The following is a 17,819-nucleotide window of genomic DNA, read 5'->3' as shown; positions in this document are numbered from 1 at the left end:
GGCTTGGTGGCACTAAATCTTGGTATTCTTGGTTACATTTGAGACCTGACAGTACCGCGTTGTTGAAATCAGTACAGATTTGGAATTCCGACATGGCCGGACCAGATTAACTCACCTTCTTGGACTAATGAGTCCAAGAAGGCGAATTAGACCTATCGAAATTCGTGCCAACCCATCATGAACATTTAACGTGAATCAGAGGATCTCCTGCAATTTGACCGGACTTAATTGTGTTGTTCTTAAACTCGACGAGGTTGAAGTTTCTCTCAATTATTTTACCAATTTCAAACGTGCGCCTTTCTCGAATCAACCTTTCTGTTCAAAATCTACTGCCATTGTATCATCCAATGAGAAGAGAGAACACCACTTGAAGATATATTCAGCAAATTTCAGCAGTCATTCAGCTTATGTTACTGAAAAAAAAGCTCACTGTAATCTTCCCTTTTCATTTCCTTCAAGTTTGTCTTCCTCCCCAATCAAACATCACGAGCAATTTCAGGAAGATTCTAAAAATCGAAAACGGCTGAAATGAAAGGGAGGAATCCAAAGTATGCATCTATAACAAGTGATCCTGCTCTGGTTTTTTTTTTTTTTTTTTTTTTTTTTTTTTTTGTCGAGAATGCTGTTTTCAGCAAGAATTGAAGTCCTTTTCCAAGGACTTCAATATCGTCACATTTGGGCCAAGATTCTTTAGAAGTAGACGTTAGAAGAAACTCTTCTAAAAAAACGAATCACAATTTGATGATTTGAATTAGGACAACGACGAATCATTCCAGCAATAATTGCTGACTCAGTGCTCTTACTGACACCCCGTACGAATATTATTTATGGCTCCGTGAAATTTATAGACTTTAACTTTGACGCTTGAGGTGGTACTCACATGCTGATTTGGTGTCTTAGAAACCAAATTTTGAACAAAATACACTCTTGCTGTTAGAAGATAAAGCTACTGATGGAGGTGAACGTATCAAATTTTACAAAAAAAATTAACAAATCAATTATACTCTGGAAGTCGTTTCATTATGAGAGAAACTTGGCGTCTCCACTAACATTTGAAATCAACTTGTTGCTTGTTGTTGACAACAATCGTGTTCCTTGAGTAAACATTTCTCGAGCAATTTGAATCCAAAACAATGTACTCAAACACTTTTTTACATTTCTTCATTTGCAAAAGAGCGTGCAATCCACCAATTAAACTCCTTTAACGCCCAAATTCAGCTTCGCTCGAACAATTTATTTACACAAAATGAATTAGAAATTCGCACAGTTAGATACTTATCTCTTCTCGTCTGTTAATTAATGAGGTGCATGTTTTTCCATTTAGGAAGGAAAAAAACTTGAAGCTCTCAATTTTATTCAACCACAGAGCCGTATTATTATGACAAATGGGGGACTTCTGCTCCTATTAGACTATCATGCTAGGTGTGTATGTACAAGATATGCAGTGTACAATATAGCTTCATCATATTTTTTTGTTTTTTATTTATTTTTCTCAAAAATTCAAAGAAACTGACGGACTGCCCAGCTAATGGAATCGCACAACTCTTATATCTTGTATGAAGAATGTACGAACTTGGATACTTTGTTGTTTTCTTGTTTTTGGTGTTTTCTAAAGTTAGAGCTGCCTAACTTTTCATAAGCTTGTCTTCAAAATGTTCTTTGAAAGCAGAACTTACTCGTTTTCAAATTTCGATTGTCAGATCTCATCCTCATTGAAAATGAATCCGATTCCGTGGGTTGCATACTTCGCTGCAGGTTGTACATTTTGTAGTTTGTACCAATCCTTTTCTTCATTTCTTTACATCTCTGTTTATATCTATGAATGTTCTAGAATCTACATTGCAAACAAAATTAATACATTCATACCTAAATGATTTCTACCACTTTCATTAATCTGTCTGACGTACCCGTCTAGGTCGTCTAGTCTCATCGCATAGGTCCATAAAGTAAACAATGAGACATGAAAATCAAACCAAACATAGATAATACTCTCACGCGGTAGAATGGTAGATTTTGGCAAAGTCAGTTGTGTTTGCTTTATTCGTCATCGCGTTGTTTGTTGTGATTTTTTCATGATTTATCTCGTCACGTTTTATGACCTGAAATTTTTTTGGATAGATTTGAAAAATAATTTTTATATCTGACGAGATACGTTATCTTTGACTGAAAATTAGTGTCGGATTTGAGGGACAAAGAGATGATGATGTATTTATATTTGTTTCCGTAGACGTGAAATGAGTAAATTTGAGATTTAGTGCCCTCAATCCTCTAGATTTTTCTTCTGACACCAGATTAGGTAACTACATTTTCCCAACTCTAACATATTCCATTTTTTGTGTCCACTGTCCACGATTCCATAAGATCACACACATCACTGAGTTGCCGGTCATACATAAAACGTCACAGAGCTCGGAGCTTGTTTCTCATCTGTGTAAACGATGCCTTAATAATGATGATGAATTGATGTGTGCATTGGAGCACCCAGCTCCTAATATCCATTATCTAGTATCTACGTCCAGTACGTCCACTTGTTACGGACTTTCTGTTGCAAAGTACCTATAAGACGTGAAGTACCTATAAGACGAGAATGTGTTTATTAGCCGGACTGACGGATTGAACTTTGGATTTCGTCCTTTTCAATTCCAGTGTATTTTTCAATATTTCAGTATCCTTATATCATATTTAATTAATGCAAATTTCACACACAGTCAATACCGACACGACGCGCGATGTGAGGTAAAACTGCCTTATACGTAAAGTAGATGAATTCCGAGAAGTTGCAGCCGCGCTGAAAGTTCAACATCTTGGAATTTTACACAAGTCTTTGATTGTTTCACTTACAAATTACACGTAATAAGCATGTACCGAATCCAGTTTGATGAACTGCACCGAAGAGAGGTTAAAAATAAATTAATCCGCACTGGATTAGAATTAATTCGAGCCAACCACATCAACACGTGCAGCGTGCACAACTCGAAACTTGGAGCGGAATTGTGGCCATGCCTTTCAACGTGAGATCAGACCGATTCAGTCCTGAAGGAAATTGGGGCAAAAAATATAGAACTTCTTAATGGATTGAAGACATAGAAAGGATTCAATAGTCCTTTTATGCTGTCAAAGGTCATAGATGATTTAACTGAATTCTTTACGATATGTTATGTACAACAGTACAAGTAGTACAACCGAGTTTGCTACAGACAAAGGTAAATGTTTCTCATCTGTGTAAACGATGCCTTAATAATGATGATGAATTGATGTGTGCATTGGAGCACCCAGCTCCTAATATCCATTATCTACGTCCACTTGTTACGGACTTTCTGTTGCAAAGTACCTACCTATAAGACGTGAAGGCTGTACGAGAATGTGTTTCTTATTAGCCGGACTGACGGATTGAACTTTGGATTTCGTTCTTTTCAGTTCTAGTGTATTTTTCAATATTTCAATATCTTCATATCAGTTCGTATTTAATTAATGCAAATTTCACACACAGTCAATACCGACACGACGCGCGACGTGAGGTAAAACTGCCTTATACGTAAAGTACCTAGATGAATTCCGAGAAGTTGCAGCCGCGCTGAAAGTTCAACATCTTGGAATTTTACACAAGTCTTTGATTATTTCACTTACAAATTACACGTAATAAGCATGTACCGAATCCAGTTTGATGAACTGCACCAATTTTCTCCTCTGAAGTTCTTATAGGTGATGATTGTTTCGCTGCCATTTGTAGGGAGGCTTGAAACAAAACTGTTCAAGTGTCTAAGGTTTTCTCTACCTAAACTGTCGAAGCTCTTCAGAGAGAGGATCTATTATTTGCATGATTCTGACTGCTAGAAAGAACTAACGATTTATTGGAATTGAGAAGTTCAATGGATCGATGTACCTTACAGATACCCATGTTATGATCAAAATGTAATTAGATCACACGACATGGGCTTTCAGGTTCATGTAAAATTACTGTGGTACATGGTGTAAGCATTGATCTTACCATACGATGAGCAATTATAGCAATACCTGATATTCACCAACATATCTACATTATCCCACAATATTGAGAGCTGAATATAGAAAGATCAATGACAAAGTTCACTTTCCTCTCGATAACCTCAAAAACCGGTCACTCCTGAGGCCCTTGGTGATTCTCATGTGATCATATCAAGTTATCGGATCAGATTCCTTTCCACCGCGCCGGGGTCATTTATCATTTGGTCTAGACTTGGGAGGAACTTCCTCCTGATAATCAGTTGGTCAGCTGGTCATACAGATCCCATTCATTGTGTTATCTTCACTTCAGGATCTTCACCATTGTTCCCCGTAGTCTCTGGTTCATCTGTCACCAGGGAGGCTTGAAGTTCGAAGTGATATGGCGTAGTAATTAGTTGAAAGTTTCGCGTAATTAGTTTAAAGTAATCACTTGGGTTTTATTACACTCGTTGTACATGTGAGCTTTTATTGTTTATCGGTGAGGTGGCTAGAGGCAGCATACTTTTCGGGCGCGATTTTAGAGTCACTTATATGCTCATCACAGGCTCACTGAGACGCTGCAAAGGTCTACTAGGGCTAGAGGCAGCATACTTTTCGGGCGCGATTTTAGAGTCACTTATATGCTCATCACAGGCTCACTGAGACGCTGCAAAGGTCTACTAACACACATCGAAAGCTGACTGAGGTAGGTACTTCAAAAGTTCACTGAGATATGCTTCGAATATTTACTGACTTTCAAAGCTTCGACACGATCTTGTTATAACAACTTATGAGGCAAAATTGGTGCTACAACAACTGAAACTGAAGAGAAAAGATGAAGTTGTTAGCAAAGGTCTGAAGTCAAAAGGTTTCACTGTCTGCCGAGATGAAATATGTATTGTTTACCTGTAATTCCTTAGGAATTATACTTACTTATTGAAATGAGTAAGTAATTCCTACTTTCGGGATCTATTGAAATCTCCGCAAGAGGGAACGAAGGAAATGAAACTAATTGTTCAATTGAAGAAATTTCATGTGAAATATCAACAGGCTGGAACAGAGGAAACGAAATTGGCAGTTCAGTGAAGTCTCGTCTAAAGGGAAATAAGTCTGGGGTGAAATTTAACATTTTGAAACATAGGAATAAAGGAAACGAAACTGACGGTTCCGTTTAGTCTCATTTGAACCGTTGACGGTTGGAACGGAGGAAATGGAATAGGCATGATAGGTCTGACAAAATCTCAGGTGATATTTCCAAGCACAGAAGTTTGAGAACTGAAACAAGTGTGCATGTCATAAAAACGGAGGTTCTCCTCCCATGTGGGGGAGGAATGGGGAAATTTGCCTGACTCTTCTGTACCTCACGTTTGTTTTAATTCTCACGAGAGATCACGAGACCGAGTGCACCCAGAAACAGTATCACATGATGATTCAGACGGTCAATCGTCCACATAGGTACCTACTACGAGGTTTGCCGACCTTCATAAGACGATAACAAATGGTTTACTTCGCGTTGTCGTATATCTGTTGGTTCTAAAGTCTAAAGGCCCTGGCCCTACATCAGTTTTGTAGACCAAGCTGACCAACATCAGTAAGTTATATGTAGTGGTTGACGCTCTGGACTTTGGATCTGGAGATTAGCGGTTCTAGTCCAGGTTATGTCATAAGCGTACGTAGTGCGCTGATTTGGGGAATGGTATTTGGGACAAGCAATCAGTATCATTCTTTCATTATCAATTTACAATCTGAATTTCCTTTTTAGGGTGTAAATAGAATTTTTTTTTACTGAAGAGGGCACACGAAAACACACAAATAACACATAACGTGGCGGAAAATTCCTACACGGGAAAGCAGAACACGAAACTCAATTTCGTTTTTATGCGTTCGAAGTGTGTCAATTCACATAAGGTGTTTCTCTGCCTTTGCCTGTGCGGGAGTGGTTTCTGTCTATACCTAGCCTAAGCCTTTTATTCAGATTTTCGTATATTGTTTTTGTTGCTTTCTCAGATTTGTTCGTTTTGGAGTTGCACCTAGTGGGATGAAGCTTATTATTCAGAAATATTGAAGGGTTGGGAGAAAGAGAGAGGGAGGGAGAGAAAGAGAGAGAGAGAGAGTGATAGGGAGGGAGAGAGATAGGGAGGAAGAGAGAGAAAGAGAGAGAGAGAGAGGGTGGCGGGAGAGGGAGGTTTTTGGACTAAATATTGGTCGGTATCTCCTCGGACATAGGTGCTCTTAAAAGAGCAAAATCGTCTCTTGGAGAAGTAAAAGTGAGGAAGATTCGTAGGTCAGACCGTCCTTTAGGGCTGTTTGCCCTTACACCTAAGCCGGTGAGTGGGCTTTTTGTGAGGAAGCTTAGAGCAGTCCGATGTGTCACCGAAGCTACGCCATCAGGAGTTTACATCCCGTGTAGTAATAATATTCGGCTTCCTCCAGATTTCAAGGTGTTCAAATTGGATTTTCCCGATTTTCTTTCTCCCACCGTATAAGAACTATTGGGAAGTCACGCTATTGTATGTTGAAGAAAAGACAAAAGGCAAAGTGTCTGGGTTTTGGGAAAAAACGTTGTAGTAGGTATACCTGCGTTAACGTTAAGTACTTCCCTATATGTACCTATCATTGTATATCTAGGTACAAGAAGCATGGGAAATTGGGTACCTAGTTAGGTATCCGTGAAAGAGTTATAAAAAGGATTACTACTACTCAGTCAATGTGGACTAGTCAGTCAATGAGTCAGATCCTAAAACATGTAACTCATTTACTCATTATTAAACTCCCATACAGGTAGGTATAGGGAATTACTATCTGACTGATTTACTGGAGTAGTCCACTGAAGAGAGTACCTAGTTCTATTTTTAAAACTGACTCTCTCACTCACTCGTTAGAGATCTCCGAGTTAGATATCTCAGTAAAAGTTCTAATCCAGGCCCTGGTACCTAAAGACTGATGGCAGAATAATTGCACGGTATACTTCACGTATGAACATGCTACACACTGATGTAGGTACATGCACTCTGATGCAATTGATTAGGTACCTTGCTATCTAACTTGACTATACGTAAGGTAGATACCTCGGTAGACTCTCTCTCTCTCTCTCTCTCTCTCTCTCTCTCTCTCTCTCTCTCTCTCTCTCTCTTTCTCTCTCTCTCCTCCTCCTCCTCCCCCTCCTGCTGTCCTTATCTATCTTGCATTTCCTCCTGAAATTATGAAAAAATGGCACATCCACTAAAAGCTACTATCTTCGCAATAACCTCTATTTTCACATAGATTTTCTTTTTAAAATCCCAAGTCCCTGTCAAGCTATTAAGATAACTTCATAACAAGTTATAATTACCTGACCTGGATACCTATGTAGGTAGTTAGGTAGGTACATAATAAATTAATGTAATCAAAACGTACATAATATGGGCATGCCTATTACATAAATACATATTGGATGTTCATGTACGTCTCACTAGTGGCCTGACCTATGTAAGGCATAATGCAAACTATGTACATAATATGTAGATACATAATGCAATAGTTTATGTGATTAATGTGCACGGTACCTATATAGGTATTAATTATAACTTTGACGTTCTAATAGTTTTATGTTCCGAACATGCAATCATGTAAAAGTTCTGTGCTCCCTGTAAGTTCCTGTAATCCCCTCTTTCCCCTAGATATATTGCTCCCTGCATGGACTCTCTAATGTAGCCCCTTTCTCCCCTAGGAACCTATGACTCCCTGTAGCCCTTCTCTCCAGGGCCAGAGACTCTTAATCTTAAGTATAATGTAACCTCCTTCTATAGAGTAATGCAGAAGGTAACTTTGGTATGGTAGAACTTTATTGGGATAGGTAATGTTTAGTATAGTGGGATAGGTAATGTTTAGTATAGTGGGATAGGTAATGTTTAGCATAGTGGGATAGGTAATGTTTAGTATAGTGGGATAGGTAATGTTTAGTATAGTGGGATAGGTAATGTTTAGTATAGTGGGATAGGTAATGTTTAGCATAGTGGGATAGGTAATGTAGAAGTTACCTGGAAGGTGACTAGGTTAGTGGGCCAGAGATGTTTCACTAGCATTGAAACTTTGGAGTTCCATTAACGTAATTAATGTCCTTGGAAAATTCTCAAAGAGTTGTTAAAAATCCTTCTCGAATCTGCGCCTCCCTGATTACCAGCCCAGCTAGCTTGCAACGTACCTTTAATTTAAATCCTACCTTACCAGGCAAAACCATTTGTTTCTATTCCTTTCCTTTCGGAATTTTCAATCTTCTAAAGCTTGTTTCCCCTCTTTTGGGGTGATAGCGCCTGTACTAAACCATAGGAAATCCAAGATCGCCCTTGGAATTGTTTCCGGTTCTGAAAGCCGTTTCTTAGCGTTATAGCAGTAGGTACGTATACTTATACCTTTTACCTATAGTCTACCGAGGTATCTACCTTACGTATAGTCAAGTTAGATAGCTAGTGAATTGCATCAGAGTGCATGTACCTTGTACCTACATCAGTGTAGCATGTTCATACGTGAAGTATACCGTGCAATTATTCTGCCATCAGTCTTTAGGTACCAGGGCCTGGATTAGAACTTTTACTGAGATATCTAACTCGGAGATCTCTAACGAGTGAGTGAGAGAGTCAGTTTTAAAAATAGAACTAGGTACTCTCTTCAGTGGACTACTCCAGTAAATCAGTCAGATAGTAATTCCCTATACCTACCTGTATGGGAGTTTAATAATGAGTTACATGTTTTAGGATCTGACTCATTGACTGACTAGTCCACATTGACTGAGTAGTAGTAATCCTTTTTATAACTCTTTCACGCACATTTTACATTTCCTGTTTTTTTTTTTTTTTTTTTTTTTTTTTTCAATTTCCGAATCAAATTTTATTTGAACTCAAGAAAAGCTGGAATTAAATATCTACAAAACTTCTTCAAACTAGGAATGTATCTTCTGATCGCAACTTTGAAACTTGCCATGAGTAGTGTTGAAGAGGCTGGGAGAAAGAGGCTGATGGAAAGTTATACCTCAAATCATAGGGAAACATTGGTGAAGAAATTATTGTGATGATGCTCTATTTTCATTGTTTCTCATTGAAATTCTCTATTTTCCATGTTCGAAATTTAGAACTGGTTTGAGGACCTTTCTTCGGCCCTGTGTACTCTCTGTGATTATTATCATTATCATTATTAAAATAAATTACTGATAAATTACGGATAAGGTAGGTATTACACTACAGTTCGGTAAGTGTATGTAACATCTACTAACATTATAGAACGCCCATTTCAAACACTTCTTGCACACACAAGTTTTCTCGTAAAGAAAATGATTGTTCTTGCCTTTTTTACGTCCTTTGTACTTTCTCACAATGCAATTTTTACCGGTAAGGTTGTGCGGCTGTGCATTTTATGGTTGGACAATTAGGTAGGGTAGAATGTACAGGAGGTTGTAGGCGTAAGTACCTATCTTAATTACCTCTGAGTAAGTCATACACTATTGAATTGTCAAGTGTGTACATCTAAAGAGGAGCCTGATTAGTCCTGTCTTAACAATGCAACAAGGTCAGGACCCAATAGGTGCAAAAAGAAATTCAATGGCCTCAACTTAATCTTACAAAAGGTCTTCCCTTGATCTAATTATTTTACGTCTCTGCTAAACTTTCGAACCACAGTCTTTTCAGTTAAGAAGCCAAGGCCTGAGCAACTACACCACTAATAGAGACTGGTACTTATGCAAGTTAATCTAAAATACAAGTAAGTAATAATTAATTATCTATAAAATCTCACATGAGAAAAGGCTCCTGTGACCTAATTTCCGACAAAATATGAGACAACAATCCTTTCAGCCTAATATGAGGCATATTTTGTGCCAACTCAACTAATTTCTTAATTAAAGCCATGTGAAATGCCGTCGTCAGCGACATAACGTTTCTAGAGCACATATATGAGCCCATTATATGCCACGGGGGTAATAAATTTACAAATATAATTACCCTTATTATGATTGGGCGCCTGAAAGTCTTTCTGTGAATTTTACTACCACTACCGTATAGGTACTCGTTAGGTGCAGCGCTTTTCCAATCCTTTCGTTTCTCATGTGATTAGAATTTTGTTCATGAGATATAGCTTATGAAATTCTTTTGAATTTGGTGTAATTCTGTAGTCAGTTGATGTAGTTTGAAAGATACAAACAGTTCGGATGGAATCCTTCACATAGTAGGGTGTCATTTTTGGTTTTCCATCGCAAGCTGCTCAGAAGAAAATCAAGGGAAAGTCTTTCCAGAGTTTCCAGTCTTCTTTTACACTGAATTTCCTCTCAAATCTAAATAAGTTCCCTGAGAACTGTCCAATAGTAGTGAAAGTTATATTGACCTGATTTCCGTATTTTATTACTTATGTTTAATTTTTTAATTTAATTATTTTTTCCTTTATTTTAATTCGCTCTAATGAGTTTTAGAGAGTGGAAAATGAATTATTAAAATCATAAATATCCCATGTTTTTTCATGAAAACTCGACCTTTTTTTCTCTCGTCTAAAAATTGTTTATTATAATTTTTACAACGAAATTTCACACAAATTATACCTAATGCTACGCCTTTTTCCTCACAAAAATACCAACCTGAAATAATAATTATTTAATTAAATTTAATGAACACTAAATTGCACCTGTATGGGTGGAGTTCTTTCGATCTTTAAAAACGCCTTTTAGTGTATTAGCATCAAGAAAATGAGGACAAAGAATATACTAAAACTAATATAGTTTTAGTATATCATTTGCATGTACCGTGTCCTGTTCAAATTAATTTAACCCTTTGATAAATTGAATAATGGTGTTATCTAATTTACATTTCCACAATTAACTTTTTCTGCGATAATATTAGATACTAGCAGTTGATGGTCTTTGTTTCGATCTCTTTTTTTATACCAAATCCCACATTTAGTTGCTTCTTTTTCTCATGCTAATATTTTATTTTTCAAACTTTAAAGGACGATAAAGCGGTAGGTAGATAACGTATCTTTACAATGTAGAAGCTAATAAATGTGTTTACTGTGTAGATCAAACATATTGGCAAATGCTTTTAATAAAGCAACCAATGCTTTCTAAAACAATGCAGTAAAAAGAAACTGTAGAAACTTCCACTGAACAAGAGTAAACAATTTCATTTATCAAAACTAATGTCTTTTGATAACGATTTTTATTCTGTGAAGAGTTCGCAAAACTATATTAATGCAACAGTAAAAACTTTTGCTGAACAGTGGCAGTGGTCCAAATAAACTCATGTAACTAGAGAGTGGTCAAAGAATAACTTTTGTTTTCACAGCAGCATAGAAAAATTGACCTACAAGCATATATCGTGTTGTATTGACCCATAGCACTCCTGTGTTGTTCGAATATGTACTGTAGTGTTTTACCTATGTACACTTGAAGCTTCTGTTTCACCAATGGTAAGATTCCCCAGCCCAATATAGCTAGCAGCTAGAATCGTGTCTCCCAACAGTTGTCTCCAAGTTTCTTATCACGAGGGAAGACTTTTCGAACTCGTCTTATCTGAGCGTTTCATTTCAGTTCAATTAACATTGGATGGATTATTTACGTCCATGGAAGTTTGAGGTTGAGTAAGAGAAATCTTTTCGCGAGTTATTCATTGATTTCACTACCTTGTTATCTTCTGACAATGTCTTATGAATATTCAGACACAACCCTTCCCATCATCTCCTAATATTTGACTATCATGAGGACTATAGAAGAAAATTGTCAAGATTCTTCTGGATCATCTCTAGATGGAATTGCGGTATCAAGAGTAGCTGGAGTTCCTCCAATGTTGTCGATCGAAATATCTTCATTCCCCTCTATTCTTTCTCTAATAGTCCTTTTATGCTGTCAAAGGTCATAGATGATTTAACTGAATTCTTTACGATATGTTATGTACAACAGTACAAGTAGTACAACCAAGTAGTACAACCTTTGCAGGAAAAAGAGAACAACGGAGAACTAAAAGTTCCTCTGACACATCCACTAATTTCATTTCCTGATTTTCCTTTTTTTTTTTTCAATTTCCGAATCAAATTTTATTTGAACTCAAGAAGAGCTGGAGTTAAATATCTACAAAACTTCTTCAAACTAGGAATCAATCTTCTGATTGCAACTTTAAAACTTGCCATGAGTAGTGTTGAAGAGGCTGGGAGAAAGAGGCTGATGGAAAGTTATACCTCAAATCCTTTCAACGTGAGATCAGACCGATTCAGTCCTGAAGGAAATTGGGGCAAAAAATATAGAACTTCTTAATGGATTGAAGACATAGAAAGTATTCAAAAGTCCTTTTATGCTGTCAAAGGTCATAGATGATTTAACTGAATTCTTTACAGTACAACCGAGTTTGCTACAGACAAAGGTAAACTTTGCAGGAAAAAGAGAACAACGGAGAACTAAAAGTTCCTCTGACACATCCACTAATTTCATTTCCTGATTTTCCTTTTTTTTTTTCAATTTCCGAATCAAATTTTATTTGAACTCAAGAAGAGCTGGAGTTAAATATCTACAAAACTTCTTCAAACTAGGAATCAATCTTCTGATTGCAACTTTAAAACTTGCCATGAGTAGTGTTGAAGAGGCTGGGAGAAAGAGGCTGATGGAAAGTTATACCTCAAATCATAGAATAGAATAGAATAGAATAGAATATACCTTGTTTATCCTGCCAGAATGAGACTGAAAAGTCCCTTTACTCCCGCAGTCTAAACAAGGTCTTATATATTTCATAGGTAAAGTTTACAAATAAGTATATAAACCTTGCTTAGCTTCAAAAAAAAAAAAGAAAAAAAAATAATAACAAATAAAAATAAAAAAATACAGAATACAAAAACAAAGTCACAAATGTCGTTCCCTGCTTAATGCACTACGCTAAATTTAATGACTTGACTTGGACTCGAACCACCAACCTCCAGATCCGAAGTCCGCCGCGCTAACCACTACACCACTGAGGTTGGTCTCATATTTTCTCTTCTTCTTTCACTAAACTTTATCCCATTTCTATATGGGGTCGGCATTTCCGTCTTTAATTCTCCTTCTCCACAATCCTCTGTCTAGGGCTTCTCCTCTGCGCCATCCTTTCTCTTTCAGATCTTCATTGACTTTTTCTTTCCATCTTTTCTTGTGTCTGCCCCTTTTCCGCCTTCCTCTGATTTCTACTTTTTCTATCTCTGATTTGAGAAATCACATTGAACGATGAAGATGACTATTAACCTCCCTCCTCTTCTGTTTCAGCACCTCCGTCCTCCATCGAGATAGTCGGTCACCCATCCAACTCGAAAATAGAGATCCGCGAGAACCAGGAGATAACTCTGGAGTGTTTGGTGAAGAACGCCAAACCTGCCGCCAAGATCGTTTGGTACCGCGGCAATACGGAGCTCAAATTGGGTAAGTTGAAGTCCTTTTCTGTAAGTGCAACCCCTTCTGTAACTGCAACCCAGACAAAACTGTGAAAGGACAAGCCAAGCAACATATTACCCCTCCATTATTAAAAGGGCGAACCAGAGTGTCTTTGCATTGATAGGGCATCCTGGATACTACACATTTTCTTTGTAAGGGTATCTAACCTTAGCGGTCCTTCACTTGTAAGGACGATAATGAGTAAATGAGTTACATGTTTTAGGATCTGACTCATTGACTGACTAGTCCACATTGACTGAGTAGTAGTAATCCTTTTTATAACTCTTTCACGCACATTTTACATGTCTATTTTCATCTGCCTACATAAGGCACGATACTATAAAATTATAAATGCACGGTCAATGTATGTAGATATAAGTATTTATAATAATTTATTTCTTTATAAAGTTGTCCTTCAACTTCCACAAAGTTAACACCGTCTCAATATAACTGAGAAAGTTCCTGTGAAAAACATTTTGGTCTGCCTACATAAGGCACGATACTATAAAATTATAAATGCACGGTCAATGTATGTAGATATAAGTATTTATAATAATTTATTTCTTTAAAAAGTTGTCCTTCAACTTCCACAAAGTTAACACCGTCTCAATATAACTGAGAAAGTTCCTGTGAAAAACATTTTGAGAAACCCTGTAGGTAGAAATTTGGAACGCTGTATGCAAAGGGGGAGGAGAACCTGTCAAATTGTATAAATATGTCTTTATCAATTAACAATAAACAAAACAAGGGTAGAGGAGGAAAAACAAGAGGAACACTTGATAAAATAAAAGAGGGCTTCTAATTAGGAAGGTATCAAATTCAAAGTGTTGGAAAGAAATGCCCTGGGAACATTTCAGTCCACGTAAAAAACATCTAGGAAAAACAAGAGGAACACTTGATAAAATAAAAGAGGGCTTCTAATTAGGAAGGTATCAAATTCAAAGTGTTGGAAAGAAATGCCCTAGGAACATTTCTATGTCCACGTAAAAAACATCCTTTTTTGTTTTAAAGAATTTCTTCACAAAAACTTTCAGCCTGGTATATTTACTTCCTAACGAATTGCGTGTAAAAAATAAAAACTTCTCATGCTTAGAGCCAACAAAAGCTGTACAGCGTACTTCTATACTGATTATGGAATCAGTAGGTTCTTTCTGTTTTAGGCGGTATCCTAAGTGAAGCAAAAACTTTTTCAATCCATCCATTATTCCAGGTAAATTTTCAGTCAGGTCATGATTTTCTCCATCACCCAATTTGGTAAATATGGCGAGAATTTTCTCCACCTTGACAGGAGCAATAAATTGATTGATCGATAGCCACACAAGTGTTTTGCGCGCTAGGAACAAAAAGATACATCAATTATAATAAATTGCGAATAAAACAGAAACCCAGGTTGCGTTTGTTTTTTTTCTTCATGCCTCATTGTTTTCTGATTTATTTATATTTTCGCACCTTCAACTATTTTTTCTTCAATTGTAATTCACACTATATTTGAAGTATCAAGTAGGGGAAAGTGAGGGTGATTGAACCAGGAGGATATTTGGGCTCATCTGACGGAGACATCAGTCGTTTCCAATTTGCAGCTTTTCTTAGATTTGTGGCTCTAAGAGTGTTACAAAATCAGTGGTTTCACGGGGAACATCGTACAAGTACATGCTTGGTAAAATTTGAAATACACATGAAAAATTCCATTAATCCTACTCATATCTGATCGATATATTGTGAATTTTAATGACCAAAACTAACGTGAACTTACAACTGACTCATGAGGGGCGAATCGAGGATCAAACTGATCCCGGTTTCTCCTACACTGAACCACTTGAGATGCAGGTCGTGATGTTACCGCTTTACTTCTTGAAGTGAAAAGAATGATAGTTGTGATGAAAAAACAATACTGAAGGTGTCGCTGAGGCGATCTTGTTAGCTCTTTCTCCTGTCAGTCATTAAACACTTGTGACCGATGCAAGTTGCTGCACTTGGGGATCTGGACAAGGATTTATCTTGCAATTGTTTGTTAACAAGATTCTACATTCCTACTGGGGACTTTGCTTCCTCTGGTGTTTCGGCAATATGGAATTGGTGTTGGAGATGACAAGTTGGTAAGATATATCGATGCTTCATCAAGATTATTTGATTTAGGAATCGAATATTTCATTGAAAAAGATTGGATATTAAAACATTTTACAAGTGCCATCTCCATCATGATCTAAACTTCATTGATTTTCCCAAAAATCTTTAATTAAATCACCTTCGATTACTTTAGCAATGCTTGCACTATTACTGTTAATTCCATGTTGAATGCTTTCATTGTTCAGCTTTAGGGTTCATTAATATTTTCCATTGTTTCAACAAGCATTGTGCAAATCAGTGTGCTCAAAGTTTTCAACTTGGTAGTTCTTTGTTTTGTTTGGTAGCTCAAGAAGTTCACAAGGAGTGTTTACAGAGACTAATGACATTTGTTTTAATGTCTGTCTGATTGTTGTTTACTTTATCATTTGCATGTACCGTGTCCTGTTCAAATTAATTTAACCCTTTGATAAATTGAATAATGGTGTTATCTAATTTACATTTCCACAATTGACTTTTTCTGTGATAGTATTAGATACTCGTACTAGCAGTTGATGATCTTTGTTGCTTTGTTCCCATATCTTTTTTTTGTGGCAAATCCCACATTTAGTTGCTTCTTTTTCTAATGGTAATTATTTATTTTTTAAACTCTAAAGGACGATAAAGCTGGCTTGCGTTGCTGTGCCCGGCCTAAAAGCGGACAAACATGTCCCAAAGTTAAACGGACTTTCCTATAGTGGACCTTCGCTGGAAAATTATGCAGCTCTGTGGCAAATTTGATGTTCACATAATATGCAGATCAGTAGATATTATATTGAAATTCAGACCCTATTTGAGAGAACGTTTAACTGCTAAGGTTTTTCGGGACGAGGGTGTTACCCTCCTTTTAAGGACAGGCTATCCGCGTCCGCTTTTTCCTCTCACCCAGACTGAGTGGGCCGGGAGAATCCAGCAGCACGCGATTACCCAGATGGTCATCCGACCACGCACAACTTCAGTCATCCACTAGCTTTCCTGTTTCTGATTATCAAGATGTCATTGGAGCATTCTGGGCTGCCAGGAAGTTGTCCCTATCAAACAGTCCACCCTGTACAGATGCAAATTATATTTATTGGACATTACAGGATACCTGGGTATAGATTTTGTTGTCGTACTAATGAGAGTATCATGTACCCAGCTGTAAAAGCGGTAGATAACGTATCTTTACAATGTAGAAGCTAATAAATGTGTTTACTGTGTAGATCAAACATATTGGCAAATGCTTTTAATAGAGCGACCAATGCTTTCTAAAACAATGCAGTAAAAAGAAACTGTAGAAACTTCCACTGAACAAGAGTAAACAATTTCATATATCAAAACTAATGTCTTTTGATAACGATTTTTATTCTGTGAAGAGTTCGTCCCAGCTGTAGAGCATTGTTCCAAGTTCCACTAGGGAGTTGGGGTCTCCACTAGATTCTGCATCTGGTTTTATATCATGGTAGCTTGGCTGGTACCTAGTCGAACTATTGTGTGGAGGACCGTCTTGGTTCTGGTCTGCAGAGTTTCCTTTATGAATTTTATTGTTGAGTGGATTCAGTGGATGTCTGGATGTCTTGGTAGACGGGTTGTATGGAATGCGACTTTATGAGTCACTGATGCAAATCTGGTATCTTAGATCGGAATCGGACGATAAAGGACATTTTATTATAGAAGTTGTAGAACTTGAGCTATGATTTGTCTCTTCTTCCTGGGCATTTAACAATCGGAATTATATTTAATTTTGCAGATCCGTCTGACCCGGATTTGTCCGTAGACAAACGGTGAATCTATCCGACGCAAATGATTCCGCATATTTCTTACCATTTTCATATCTACCCATTCTTCTTTTCATGTGTTCTTCAAAAGTAATTTGTCGGATTGTCCTTCACATTGTTAATTGTTTGCATAGGCGGTTCTTGCCTAAATTTTTGGGGGGGCTTGATTTTGAAGGTACTTTTGAAGGTACGTACACCTTCAAAATTTTGATTTAGCTTTATGTAAAAAATCTGGTGTAAACATCACACGACTTTCCTTATCCTATTGAATGATGCTTTTTTGAGTATTATTATCCTATGTACACTTGAAGCTTCTGTTTCACCAATGGTAAGATTCCCCAGCCCAATATAGCTAGCAGCTAGAATCGTGTCTCCCAACATATAGTCACATAGGCAGCACACTAGCCGTTTTGCCTGAGTTACTGGCACGGTGTATCTATTGTTCAAATATTTTGAACCGCCCTTACATAAAATATACGCTATAGGTAACCATTTCCTCCTGCATTGTTTTTAAATTATGCAAATTACTTGAAAATAAAAAACTAGAAAAAAGTGTGTGTCTCAGAAATGAAAGCTCTTTAATGAACAAC

At 37.1% G+C, this 17,819-nt stretch overlaps 1 protein-coding gene across 1 annotated transcript in view; it reads left to right on the top strand.

Annotated features, from left to right (window-relative positions):
* Nucleotides 1–13,200: 13,200 nt before the first annotated feature.
* Nucleotides 13,201–17,819, top strand: part of LOC103515972 (synaptogenesis protein syg-2-like) — a gene marked incomplete at its 5' end in the record, with an annotated part of 37,825 nt that continues 33,206 nt past the window's right edge. Inside the window, one exon of the mRNA XM_026828498.1 lies at nt 13,201–13,357. Coding sequence (XP_026684299.1) covers nt 13,201–13,357 — 157 coding nt within the window. The remainder of the gene's footprint in view (nt 13,358–17,819) is intronic.

Source organism: Diaphorina citri, unplaced genomic scaffold, assembly GCF_000475195.1.
Source record: "Diaphorina citri unplaced genomic scaffold, Diaci psyllid genome assembly version 1.1 scaffold1453, whole genome shotgun sequence".
In the NCBI taxonomy this organism is placed as follows: Eukaryota; Metazoa; Arthropoda; class Insecta; order Hemiptera; family Psyllidae; genus Diaphorina; species Diaphorina citri.
This window is presented reverse-complemented; position numbering and strand designations above follow the sequence as displayed.